The 14,550-nt window shown below is 32.8% G+C and overlaps 1 protein-coding gene across 8 annotated transcripts in view; it reads right to left on the bottom strand.

Moving 5' to 3' along the window:
* Positions 1–14,550, bottom strand: part of LOC118189593 (uncharacterized) — a 475,680-nt gene that overhangs the window by 20,340 nt on the left and 440,790 nt on the right. For all 8 annotated transcript variants that reach the window (XM_085825888.1, XM_085825889.1, XM_085825886.1 and 5 more), the window contains 3 exons: positions 10,034–10,088; positions 5,869–5,999; positions 1,382–1,551 (listed from right to left, as the gene is read on the bottom strand). In XM_085825888.1, coding sequence (XP_085682014.1) covers positions 1,382–1,551; positions 5,869–5,999; positions 10,034–10,088 — 356 coding nt within the window. The remainder of the gene's footprint in view (positions 1–1,381; positions 1,552–5,868; positions 6,000–10,033; positions 10,089–14,550) is intronic.

Here is a 14,550-nt window from a genome sequence, read left to right as displayed (position 1 = left end):
AAACGTGTGACATTTTGTAATGAGATTATTGATGCTATTGACAACAATAACACTTTTGCACAATGCATCGTGTTCAGTGATGGAGCAACTTTTCATGTTAGTGGTCATACAAACAAACACGATGTTTGAATTTGGGGCCTACAGAACCCACATGCAGCCATTGAACATGTACGAGATTCAGCCAAAATCAATGTGTTTTGTGCGATATCCTGGTCATCTGTTTACGGCCCATTCTTCTTTGATGAAACATGGTTAATGATCAACAGTATCTCGCTATGCTGCAAAACTGGTTGTTTCCGAGGCTGCATGAAGACAACTTCATTTTTCAACAAGACGGGGCACCCCCCTCACTGGTCTCACCAAGTGCGTAATTATCTGAATGAAACTCTACCGAACCGTTGAATTGGTTGTCAAGGAGCTGGCGACTTAGCATGTCTCAGCAGGCCTCCATGGTCACTGGATTTGACACCCTATTGACTTCTTCCTGTGGGGTTTCATTAAAGACAACATTTATGTACCACCACTCCCACAGAACCTGGAAGAGGTTGAGAACCAGATCCGTACTGCCATAACATCAGTGGCGACGGACATACTTGCCGAGTACGGGAGGAATTTGAATATCGATGTGATATTGTTCGTGTCGCTAATGGAGGGCGGCATATTGAACATTTGTAACATCTGTAATCTGAACTTGAGAGGTTCGTACATATGTGTGTAAAGTTTCATATTCATATGTCATACTTTTTAATAAATACATGCATTCGAAATACATATATTCTTTTTGAAACACGCTGTATTTGAAAGAGTTTCTAGGAATTTGAACAATTAAAAATTAACTTTTAGGAAATATCATATAAAGCCCAATAGTTGTCATGCAGTATTAGTATGTATCAAGTTTTAGGCTAGATATTTTAGATATGGTATTGTTCCTTTAACTAGCTTAGAAATATTTTCTGGAAGGAATACTAAAAGGCTTCGTTAAACTTTACTAACTGCTGTATTCCAGACAAATAATGAATTCTTATTTTTAAAACCAAATATTCTACTTCTGCTAAAGAAAACACATAACAACATGTCTAATTCATTAAGTTTAATATCTCACACTTTCTAAAGCAGTAAAATTGCAGTAATTTTACTGCTACTCTATACTGAATTTTTTTTAAATGAACCAGATCTGATTACTGTTGTCAAAAATTCATTTCAAGAGTTCTTTGTATAGTTTTCATAAAAAAAAATTTTTTTTCAATTTTTATTTTACTTTTTCAACTTGTGGTTCATATATTAAAAAGCATAACTAGGTTTTTCTCTGCAGCACACATTTGAAAAAATTCAGTTTCTTATTTTAAAAAGTCTTAAATAAAAATATTAGTAAAAATCGTACCTCACAAGTGCCATTATTTTGGCAAGGGTTCTTTTTACATGGATTCTGAAGAATCTCACATCTTTCTCCCATAAATTCCTCAGTGCAACTACATGTATATGACCCTTGGCCAGTATTTGTACATGTACCACCATTCTGACAAGGTTTATGGTTTGTACAATAATTGAGATCTATAAAAAAGGCAAAATAGTATATAAATTCATGCTCAAAAAAGAAAGAAAAACAGGTATAGTGGTAATAACTGAATACAAATTTACAAAATCGGTAATTAATTATATGCAGCACAAAATGAAAACAAACATACTGCTGCATACTAGTTTTAATTCTTAATACCTATTTAATACACAGAAGCTAAATACAGTCAAAAGTCGTTAATCCGGACTCGTCGGGACTTCGGCGATTCCGGATTATCGATTTTTCCGGATTATAGATCATCAGTTTAAATCTGGTAAAATGGCATGCAGAAATTATAAAAGTAAAAATATGAAACCGTAATTTATGAAATAAAGAACAATTATGATCTAAAGGGTATCAAAATTGACAAAAGAAAAGCTTAATATTTATTGGTTTACTTTATTAAACATTTCTTTCAATGTAAGTTGTTTCAGTTGCTTCGTTTTTTATGTGATAATACATTCTCTTTAATTCTATAAACAGACATAATTTCTTGTTCAGTTACAAAGTTTCGCTGTTCAAGTCCTATAATTGCTGTATCGAGAATACCGACTAATTTCTCAATCGAAATTTTTTCGTTTTCAATAACCTATGTCACTTTCTTCACTATCGGAAGCGAATTATAATGACGAGGCATTTGATTTAAATCATATCAAAGACGGAGTACATTGAGATGAAATACTACATTGAGTAAGCAATTATAAGCCAAATAAAATAAAAGCATCTGCCCTTAAGATAAGGATAGTGCTGATAAATCAACTTCCAATTCATTGCACGCCGCCGCAGCGTTAAAGATAAACAAAGTTTAGATAAACAAACGTTTAAGTTTAGATAAACAAAGAATATGCCTTTATCCATTTTTTGCAGCAATTCCATTTTTTGTTTAATGGACTCCGAAAGATACTTTCGCTTTGTATATCCTTTAGATATTAGTAAATATATATCGGAAATTCTATTTGACATAATCGAAAGTTCAAGCTTACTTTTATAAAATTGCTCTAACAGTCTGCAAAAAATAATAATCCGGATCCAATTCGAAGATTAAGGAACAACGCAATCTGCAACATTAACTGAAATAGATAATTAGATAATTTTAGCTTAGCTTATCCCGTCCGTTATACATTAAACGCGCATTCGTAAACGTATTTTGCGCACGCGCACACGCAAATTCGCAGCGGTAAAGGTCTTACCGCTGCGTCAATGCGACGCATGCGCAGAAAGTTTGTAGCTTTGAGGTCCGGATTATAGATCATTCTGAATTATGGGTGTCCGAATTAACGACTTTTGAATGTAATGCTTTTTTGTCCCAGTAAAAATTATTACAAAATTCCAGTAAAGTCTTAAATTGTGAATATACACTCATGTCCATAAATTAAGGATAATTCGGATTCACGCGGAAATCAAACTCTAAAATAAATATATCACCTGTAAAATCACTACACACATCTTCAAGAATCATATGCAAATTTCAGAAAGTAACCAGATGACACCGATGGCACGTTACAAGGACGAGAGTGTAAGAGAGTGATATATAAGGAATACAGGTAAAGAAGTAAAATTGTTCGCAAGTGCTTTATAAGCATTTCAGTGCAATAACCGAATAGTTATGACACAAAGGATGCATTTGGATGATTTTTTACGTGGTAGAATTATCAGCTGTCTGGAATGTGGGAGTACCCAACTGGAAGTATCAGACGAACTTGGAATTGCCCAGAGTGTCATCTCCAGGCTTTGGCAATGATTCAAGATGAGGGTAATGTGAAAAGACGTTACAGCACAGGTCGCCCCAGAGTTACAACACCGAATGAGGACCGGTATTTGGCAGTTACTGCCAAAAGAAACAGGCGGAGCACAGCCTCAGACCTGTCTCGTCAACTCTCTTCAGCCACTGGTACGACAATTTCAAGGCAGACCGTGTACAGACGCTTAGGGCAGATTGGTCTATATGCTCGTAGACCTGTCAGGTGCGTTCCACTTACTGCAACTCACTGTCACCTGCAGTTAGCTTAGAGTAGAGAGCATGCATAGTGGACACCGCAACAGTGGGCTTGTATGATGTTTTTCGATGAGTCTTAAGTTTAGCTTGGTCTGATTCTCAGCGGACTTTCATATGGAGAGCTCCAGGAACCCGTTACCACCAAGAAAACATCATTGAACGACACCGTTATGCTGGTGCAGGAATGCTCATTTGGGGTGAAATTATTCTGGGTTCCAGAACTGACCTTCATGTTCAAATTTGAACCATGACAAGGCAAATCTATCAGGACGTCATTCTGGAACAACATGTACGTTTGTTTCGGGGCGCCATGGGCGCACAATTTGTGTTTATGGATGACAACGCCCGTCCTCACCGTTCAAACATCGTAAGCGAATGCTTTCAATCGGAGGATATCACCCGTATGGACTGGCCAGCATTCTCACTGGACTTGAATCCAGTAGAGCACGTGTGGGACATGCTTGGCCGATGAGTTGCAGCCCGTCAACCTCCTCCTACATGTCTACCGAAACTTCGGAGAGCATTGCTTTTTGAGTGGTGTAATATCCCCCAAGATCATATCAATAATTTGATACTCAGCATGCCTAGGCGTTGTATGGACTGTATTGCATCGTCTGGGAGACATACAATGTATTAACAATCATACCAACCATGTAATATTGGTTTTTTGTAAATAGGTTTTTTTGTAATTTGCTCCAGGGAGAAAAAATCGCTAATTTTTTTAATAATATCAAACATATAGCATCTTTTTTTGCTCTTTACCTTTTGTTTAATAAATAAGCTTTACAAATAAGTCAAATTTGTTTTGCTTCTAACTCTTCCTTTGCCTGATTTTGCATTATCCTTAATTTATGGACATGAGTGTATTTTATAATGTGCCAAAAGCAAATAACGAAATAAATTATAAAATCAAATTCCATTTTCACATACAAAATATTATAAACCTACGTAACATTTTCTGACCCATTAAAAGACAAACAGATTTTTTTAATGAATTTTCTTTTAATTAAAATACCTGAATGGTATTTTTACTGAATGGTTTGGTTTAACTATGGCAAAGCACTTTAGGGCCATCTGTCTAAAGGAAAACATGCCTTTCTAAAGTACTTACTAAGGAAAATCGGCTTGTATACCCATTATGGACAAGGAAAACCATGAAAATGCCCATTCAGGTGAAGCCTGTTTGCTTGGATTCAAACCCCAGACCAAACTACCAATGTTCAGCTACTTTTACCCCTCAGCCGCTGCTGGGTCCTTTTACTGTGCAGGTCCCACAAGAAGAATTACATTTTATGCTTACAGAACCCTTTTTCTCTTACAAACATATACATTTTTAAAAAGGCTCCTATAAAAATTCTCTACCCATATTTTGACAAATCTTGTAATAGATTCAGACCAAACGTTTAAAGAAATAAGTATACATCCTACAGTGAATAATTTTTAATATATTGCTTAATTTAATTCTCAGATGCAAGATTTAAAAACTTATTTGGTATCTTAAAAAAACTGAATAAGAAAATTTGCATATTGTAAAATATTTGAATAAGCATTCATCATATTTAGAATCTTTTAAAAAGCATGGTGCTTTTTAGTTAGCTGATACTGACTGATAACTCTGCAGTGAAAGTGAGTGCATTTTAGTGATGAAACCTATTTTTTATTATTATTATTTATTTCCAGCAGGTATAATTTGGTACCTGCATTCAAAATTGATGAAGTCTAACGTTAGGAATGGAGACAAATAAATAAGCAGAGATTCGTCTAAATTAACATGTATTGAAACACAAAATGGCACAAGTACAGTAAATTCTACATGGTAAAGTAAAACAGTGACAACAACTAAAAAAAAAAACGTTGCCAAGAGAAAAATATAAAAAGCATGTTGCCACACATGTTGTAAAATACAAATGGGAAATATAATCACAAATAAAAGTTATTTGCAACAAAAATGGCATTAACTGATTGTTATTTTCTGTAGCTTGTCTCAGTTCATAAGAATTCTGATGAGTAAGAAAATGAGTGATGATGAGTTGTCCCCCCATTGCTGTTATTCATTCCTTTTGTTGATTCTCCCCTTCCTGTGCATGTATTCCCTTGTTTTTGCATCAATATTAGTTTGGGATTTGAAGTGGCATTGAAATAAATAAAGGAAGTCTTCTCCACTCTTCTGAGATCTCCCCTTCCCCCCCCCTCCAAAAAAAGAGAAAACTGAAAGTCCCAAAATATTAACTATAATGCTTCACCTAATTGGAGTTACCAAAGATTACTAAGCAAATCAAAGCAGACTTTAACAAAAGATAATGTATGAATATCAAACCTTGATCACAAAACAGACCACCCCATCCTTCATCACAGTTGCACTGCCAAGGTTGCGAACAGGTGCCATGCATACATCCAGGATACCTTATGCAAGTATCACAAAATTCACCTTCCCAACCAGATCGACATCTGAAAAGAAAATAAAAGTTTTTAAAGAGATAGAAGAAAAAAAGAAAATTTAAAAGAAAATATGTTTCAGTTAAAATTTGCATTGAGGAAATTGTTGAATATAACTTTCATAAATACTCAGACTGATTTATAAAATATTTCAAAATTTTTTTAAAAAAAGAGGGAAAAGAAAAGATACCCATAAAATGCATTCATGTTATTATATTTTTATATTTTCTGATATGTTATGCATCAAAAAGCATTAGAAAATTCAGAAAACTATTTGAAATTATCTTTTTTGGTAGAGAACCAAAATACTTCTAAATTAGTGCCTCCCAGCTCAATTAGTATTTTTATTATAAAAAATATATTGCATATTTCTATAACAAATGACACATTCATGCTTTTGTGGAGGGCTTTCTAAGGGAACCACTCATATACATGTGGAAAACCATGAAAACGTCCATGCAGGCAGTCTGTTTACAGGACTTTGAACGCCGGACCAAATTACCGGTGTTCATCAATTTTTGCCACTCGGCCATTGGTGAGAGATTTTTTTTTTTTAAATTTGAATCGTAGTCATATTTGGACTTTACAATGGAATAACAAATTTCTTAATTAATAAATTTTATGTTTAAAAAAGTTTTTAAGCTAAAAAATATTCCGTTTACTTGAGCTGTTCAGTTAGTAGAATGCAGGATAGTCAAACTTTTACTGCATTACTAAATTCCTATTTAATGTATAATTTTTAACATAATAGCTTTTGATTTCAAATGCTGTGTAATAGAAAATTGCTAACTACGGAAGTCATCCTACTGTACAGAAATTAATACGGTATAAGTGTGGTAAAGAAAGAACTCAAGTAATTGTCTGGAAAGCCGAAATATAATAACAAATTTTCAACTTATCTCACAGAATCTGCAATTAAATTATTATTCTAGAAAAACAGTTTACCAAGATTACAAGAAATATAGCCAAAATCTAAGAGATTTCTTAGTCTATTATTTTCTTACCAAGATGAAACAAGCGAAATGCTAATTATGTCATGATACATTATAAGAAACAATATGCAAGTAGCATTAATTCCAATATAGGATGCATTTTCAAGAATATAAATTTTCATTCTGATAATCAAAAATATATAATTTTTTATATAAAAGTAAAATTTCATTGCATAATATAATGCTCTTCCTCTTTTCATAGACCTTTAAATTATGAAGTATCTATTTTCAAGAACTATCATGTTCATCACAAGACATTAATTTTTTAATACTATTCCTATTTAGGATTCCTCACCACCACTCCCAGATTAATTTGCGAATTCTTAAATTTAGGAGTCCACTGGATATAATTTTTATTTCTCTCTCTCTTTTTAAAATTTAATGTCATCTTTTTCTTTTCAGTCTTCGCTTTCCCATAGCTGCCTCGAAATATGAGAAACTGCAAAGATCTTTTGCCAAAAATCCGGAGTTTCAGGAAGGTTTTTACACTGCACAGTGGCAGCATTTCAAAAGAACTTAAATTTGCTTGATAGCACTTGATTCATGTTACTCAATATTTACAATATGACTCTGATATAAAATATATTAATTTTTAATTAGGTATTCTGAATTTTATGTTTTTTGTCTAATTTCGTTTCGTAAATTTCTTAACTGAGAAAATTCTGGATTAGGGAAAGATATCTTTAACTTCTCCTCATATACATGGTGAAAATAAAATTAATAATTAATGTACACACTGTTGTGTGGATAAACTGCACATTTTTCATATCTCGAAACTGCGACTCAACTTATACATTAGATTTCTATATAGCATTGTCCTAACGTAAGTATTTTGACACAAAATCGGACTTTTCTAAAACATATCGATTTTTTCTTTACATTTCCATTCTACAACTCAGGTTATCCCAAAGTGGCAAGTTTTATAAAAATTGCATGAGTAGTTTGTAAAAAAATTAGTTAGTTCTCAAAATTTTAGCTCCTCAGGGTTAATTTAATTTGGTATATATTTATTAATAACTCTCGTTATTTAACTTAGTTGATTCCTTCTTTCAGAATTTGATTCAATTTAGATTCAATCCAAATAAAATTTGCAGATAATTTCCTATTTATTTTTTAAATTTGTATTTTTGTAATTTTTATAAATTTTTAAAATAAATTTTTGAATTATAAACTTTTTACATCTATATTTTTAGGTATTCCTACAAAAAATTAAAAGTTTTTTTATACAAAATTTCCCAAGACACAAAATTTACAAATTTTCCAAGTGAATTTAAATATAAGCACGTTTCAAAATTTGGCATATTTGTTGTAATAATAATAATAGCTATAATACGGACAAATGGTTTACGCACGCACTTTCGTTGTTCATTCTTTCATGTAATTTTAATTACATGAAAGAATGAACAATGTATATTTTTTGTCACAACAAAAGGGAAAGGAAAATAGGTTACCATGACTGAAAATTTTCGCCAAGTGAAATATATTTGACGTATACTGAGAAAAGTGCGTTAAGATAAATTTTTAAATATCTCTGCGTATGTTTCTCACCAAATTTTTAATATTTAGGCACAATTTGAGTCATAGAATCGAAATATAGGAGGAAAAAAAAATCGGTATGCCATTTCAAAAAGAGACTGATTTCGTGTCAAAATATCTATGTTAGAACCATTTTTACTATGTCTAAACTGAATATATATCCTACTCGCGCTTTCCAGACATGAAAAACACTAGATTTTCTTACCTTTTTAGATCTAAATTGATGCAATTATTAAAAGGGATTAGTTTTATAGCATGGTAATACACTACGATTCTAGCTTAAGATTTTTCATATGATACATTCCATTTGCTAGTATTAAGAAGTAACCTTCTATAAAGCTGGTAAAATATAACTTCAATAGGATAGTAGGAATAAGATATAAAAATCAAAGAAGTAAAATAGGCTGTTTAATGAATGGATAAAATTATCAGCCTGATTAAAAATAATAAAAATACTGAGTAATTCATTTTTGGAATTGGAATTTAATAAAATACATTGTTTCCTCTAATAATGAATGAAAGCTTGAAGATATTTTGAAACCAATGGAAACTGGTTAAACAATTCAAGTAGAGTAATTTATGGCTGCATATAAAACAGCATTATGTAACTACTCGGAATAAAATTTGCCACCTCATCTGGAAAGTTTAGGTAATTATAAAATGAAAAAGCTATTTCATTACCGAAGTGATGAACTACAAAATAAAATAAATTAAAAATAATAATAAAAAGTATAAAAGAAAATCTGAAATATTTCGGATTTTAAATTATGTTCAAAGGGATGCTTTTTTTTAACATTTTGTGTGTTACATTTATTTATTAAATATCACGTTCTTCACACTTAAACCATTAAATTCAGTTCATTAAACCATTAAATTCAGTTCATTAAACCATTAAATTCAGTTCAACAGCAATATCGCAAAATAGTTTTAAAATGAGCATATCTTTAAAATTTTTGATACAGAGACTTGCGCGAGAGATAAAAATGTTTTTTTCTTGCCAGGCTTTGAAATCCTTGAGTTTGTTAATCAAAAATTCGTTAAAGTTTTACAAAATAGGAAATCGATAATAAAACAAATTCCTCGATTTGAAATCCTTGAGTTTGCTAATCAAAAATTCCTTAAAGTTCTACAAAATAGGAAATCAATCATAAAACAAATTCCAAATTTGGTCTTCCACATGCCCATATTCGTAGGAGGATTACGTCATTCAAAATTCGGTGGCTCTATGTACCGTTGTTTTATCACAATGCGAGAAATATAAATACATTTATGCAGATTTTTCATTACTTAATTTCTTTAAATATAACACAGGGCGATAATACTTTGTGGCAACAGTTTGAAAAGTGATTCGCCCTTTGTAGTGAGTGAATCGATGCAAAATCGCAAAACGAAAACAATAGTCCTTCAGGGACAAAGCCCCTTTGGACTAATAATATATCAGGACAAAATTTCCGGAATTTGGCGAAAACAAAATTAACCGCTAAATAAAGAAATTCAAAAAACAAAATTTGTACTTACTTGCATTTATTGGGCTGATCACATGTACCATGATGGCATCCAGGCGGGCAGACCACTGAAAGAGAATCAATATTACCATAACACAGAAATAAAATAACATATTTTACAAGCAAAGCCATCGAAGAGTCTGGAAGAATGGAAACTGATTTTGTTTGATGTTGCTAAACCTTACACTCCTATTCTATCTCTGGGGCTTCCGTGCATACAGGAGAATAAATTAGTCTTCTGCAACGGACTTCCAGTTAGCCATGGGTGATATAATTACTGGCTGAGATTGCTTTATCTATTTGCATATTTTTTAATGACTTTTCAAAGAAAGTTTAAGTGTTGAAATTAACCGAGGTAATATAGATCCACATTAATTCAGATAAGGGGTCCACAATAATTTTGTGGTATTGATTTCGATTTGTATGAAAAGAAACGAGCAGTATTTTCATGCCTGCGTGTGAATCTAAAGTGTTATATAGTCTCTCATATACTCAGATAGTTTGGGCAGTGGCAAGAATACTCAGATAACATGGGTGGGTGAATGCAGATTTTTCAGTCATTTCAAGTTGATTTAAAACGCGGTTGAACTATATAAGCACAAATCTCCCATTAATTTAATAGCAGCATTATAAAGCACTAAAATTCAATAGTACAACATTGTTGGGTACATTTATAATTTATTAAATTCCTATTAAACTTGTTTTTCATATTTAAGTTTGTTTTTTCATTCAGACCTGACAAACACTTTTCTTTCTCATTATTCTCCATGATAAGTATTGTTCTGGAAAGTCTCTTGCATTCATAGATCTGCCGCCTTTCCACTTTTTAATCACGAGTACACATCCTCAAATTTCACTCAACTATAGGCCTCCGACATTTTACGAATAATAAATTGTAGTGTCATTAGGATTTATGAAGTAGGAAACACGAAAAATGAACAATACCCACGACAGAATTTGAATATGCACCGAGTTTGCTAACCGTTACAGCACGAAAGCACGTAAAAAGGTGGGAGAAAATAAAATAGGTAAATAAATCAGTTTTTCTGATTAAAAGTAATTTTTTTTCTTTGATAAAAATATAAAAATGGGGGAGGGGTTACCATAAAGGTAAACGCACCGTTGAAGGCTGATATAATAAGCCCTGGCAATTTGAAAAAGGTTGAAATATAAGAAACTGATACTATAATATAGTACATATTTTAAGAAATACTTAATTGCTAATCATTTTACTTGCTTTCAAAATAATGCCACAAAGACGATCTATCTCAGCAAAGCCACAAAACGGACATTTTTGCTAGAGATTTAGATTGGTCAAAGAGAGAGATAAGACCCTCACCTCATAGTAACCTTTCACGAAGTATTCTGGAGAAACCTAATTTGAAATAAACTAAACCTAAATTGTTGTTATCGAGGAAATAGGATGCAAAGGGAAGAAGATAATCGTTTTCTCTAAGAATTTTTATTTTTGAAGTAAAGATAAGAAATTACACTTTCTGACTCTTTAAACATAAAATGATTCGGCGCATTTATCATTACTAGTGCATAAAGTTATATATTAGTTAAAAAAGCTTCTATTTCATATGATTTTGCTATTTTAAAGCCAAAATAGCAATTAATGAACCAGCGTTCGCTATCTTAGTATAAAATCAACTAACGTAACGCAATGCAACGTACAGACTTTTCTCGAGTAAATTTAAGATATGTGAAAGCCATAATGTCCAAAATGTTATTTTTTGCTTTAAGAAATATAATCAGAAGTTTAAACAATCAAAAGGAAGATAACCTGAATATGCAGATTCTGATTACGATCTAGGCGTATTACACCCAGACCTAAGATTTTAATAACCTCAAAATCATCCAATAATTCATTATAATTAACATTTGTCTTCAGGAAAAAAAAGATACGCACTTGGGACCCTTGAAAGAACGCTCTACCTTAGACTTTTATGTCTTGGGAATATAAGATAATCTTTTGTATATGTTTTTAATAATGATCGCTAGGATCCATGCCTATGCATTTGCAAATACTAGAAAGGATATAAACACGTTAAAGAAAACGCTGCATCTTCCCAATATTCAGTTCATATATTCAGGTGCCCAAGTAGTTTTGTCCTCAAATATTAACGAGGAAAATATTCTACGAAATTTTAACATTAAATAGCCTGGATGAGGAAAAGATCACTGGCGCGTTGAATGACTTAGACCAAATTATGGGAAAACAACTCATACTATCTGCCTTTGGAAAGTGGGCATTCGAAGAGGAAATTACCGTATGGAAGAAAACTCAAACATACAACTACTTAATAGTTAACTATTCAGCAATTAGAGAGTAACATATATTAAGGCATGAAAATCGATTTACTTGCATTTTTGAAAAATTACTGGAGATAAACGTTTTTATTTTAGGTAAATAACTGAGAGCCTGAAGAACAAAATTTTTAATTGAGAAACTGACGCAACTCTCATCTGTATCTTTGATCCGTTTTTCATTCATTTTCATTGGCCACTAGAACAATGAATGTCGTAAACGTATAAAGAGCCATGATTAAAGAGAAGGGGGAAAAGAAAGTAAAAAGAAAAGAAGGGGCTTTAAGAAAGGGGCTAGTGCTCCGCCTACTTCGTCTTTTCACTGAAGCCTGATTCCTTTCTCAGTTAAGACCGTGAAAAGCTGCAGAAAAAGGGGGGGAGCGATAACTATCTCTTTCCCGCACGCAAACATTTCACCGGATGTCCAAGGCACGCGAACAATTAGGGTTGCCAATTCCTGGAAAGCGCGACTATGCTGCAAACCTGGACTCGGAAATATTTGGTATAACAGTTCAAATTTGAACTCCTAACGTGATAGTCAACATCAAGGAATCAAAATTTTGAAAGTTCAGTGCAATTTTTGCATAAATTTAGCCAATATGCAATTCTACATTTTCGGTGTTCTCGCAAGCAACATCTTTAGCTTCCTACCAAACCAAGGCACACCTTTAGGCGCAGGATTCATGCTTTATGCCCTGCATAATTATTCTGAAATTCATGCATCTAATTCAGCCTAAGAACAACAACTTCCTTCCAAGCTAAAGTATACCGCAGTTAGGCGCAGTTACAGATTTATGCGTTATGCCCAGCATCAGTTATACCACTGACTGTTACTTTCTGACAATTAATTTAACATATACCGAAATTCATGCATCTAATTCAGCCTAAGAACGACAAATAAAATGTTTTAATCAAGGTAATTTATTCTTCTTTATAGCCATACAGGATTCTGGAGGTAGGTTATAAGGAGTTAAAAGACATTTCCCTTACACATTCTTGTAGCGTAACGATCCCTACAGGATGGATGCGATATAACCATACCAATCCAGTAAACTGAAAATTAGGGTTAGATTCTTTGCGAGTTAACAGTAAAATTTTCAAGAAATCTCCTTCAAAATTCTGTAATGAATTTCTCTATAGTCGGTCTTGAACTTAAGGCGACAAATCATCGACAGGAGCTGTTACTGTCCAGGCTCCTACCCCCAGATTTTAGGAAGTCGCAAAAAATCCTCTTGTAATCCCTCGCAGTCCTAATTTTCCTCATACATCTAAGGAAGGTAGGCTTTGAGGTTCCCAAAAAGAATGCTACGCTTAAATTTCCTTACAGTCTTAATCGGGCTTATTCGTCATCAACTGGGACTGATCAACACTGCTTCTCCTTCCAACTGTCCTTTAAACCCCTTGGGTACGGATTTATTTGAGAAAATATTTGCATCTGGAACGGATATAAATTTTCGTTGCGATTCATCAACAGCTACTTCACTATCAGGAGTATAAAGGTAACAAAATTTATTATTTAGGTAATACACTATATTTCTAATCTTTCTTATTCTGTTATCTTTATTTTCCTTTTCATTATCCGTAAAATGTAGAAAGCTTGAAATATCAAAAAAACCTATCGCGTGGCATAGTGCTGGCAAAAATTGGAGTACTTATTGCATATCTTTTTGAACAATACATATGCATTTTTGGCTTCTTCATTTGCGACATCAAGATGCATAATGCAATATAAGCTTTCATTTCCTCAGAACTTACAGGAAACAACCTTTGGTTTTTTTTTTTTTTTTTTTTTTTTTTTTTTTTTTTGTTACACAACTTTCTTTTTCTATCACTTGTCTGGCATATCTATTCATCTCTTTTACTATAGTGTCCCAAAAATCTTCATTCAAGACTTCTTTCAAAACATCTAAAAGCGTACGATTACCACCTAGTCTATGCAGGCTCAAAGGATTAATTCCAGATATTTCAGAAAAACTTTTTATATCGGCTACATTTTCTTCTTTTTCCCAAATCCATTCCTCTGATACTGGTTCAGGAGAAGATTCACTGTCACTGCTCGATAGACGTCTTGTGCGTCTTCGAAACCTTGGTTTTATATTACAATTGTCATCATTTTCTAGTTCATTATCGTCTTCATCACCGCTTTGTATTTCATGGTAATTGTCAATTTCGGGAGCACTAAACAATTCTTCTTTAGATTTCTCAAAGTTACTTTCGCTA

Source organism: Stegodyphus dumicola, chromosome 10 (assembly GCF_044657685.1).
Source record: "Stegodyphus dumicola isolate Sdum_Otavi_A_Nest chromosome 10, ASM4465768v1".
In the NCBI taxonomy this organism is placed as follows: domain Eukaryota; kingdom Metazoa; phylum Arthropoda; class Arachnida; order Araneae; family Eresidae; genus Stegodyphus; species Stegodyphus dumicola.
Note: the sequence above shows the minus strand (reverse complement) of the source record. Positions and strands in the feature narration are given on the sequence as shown.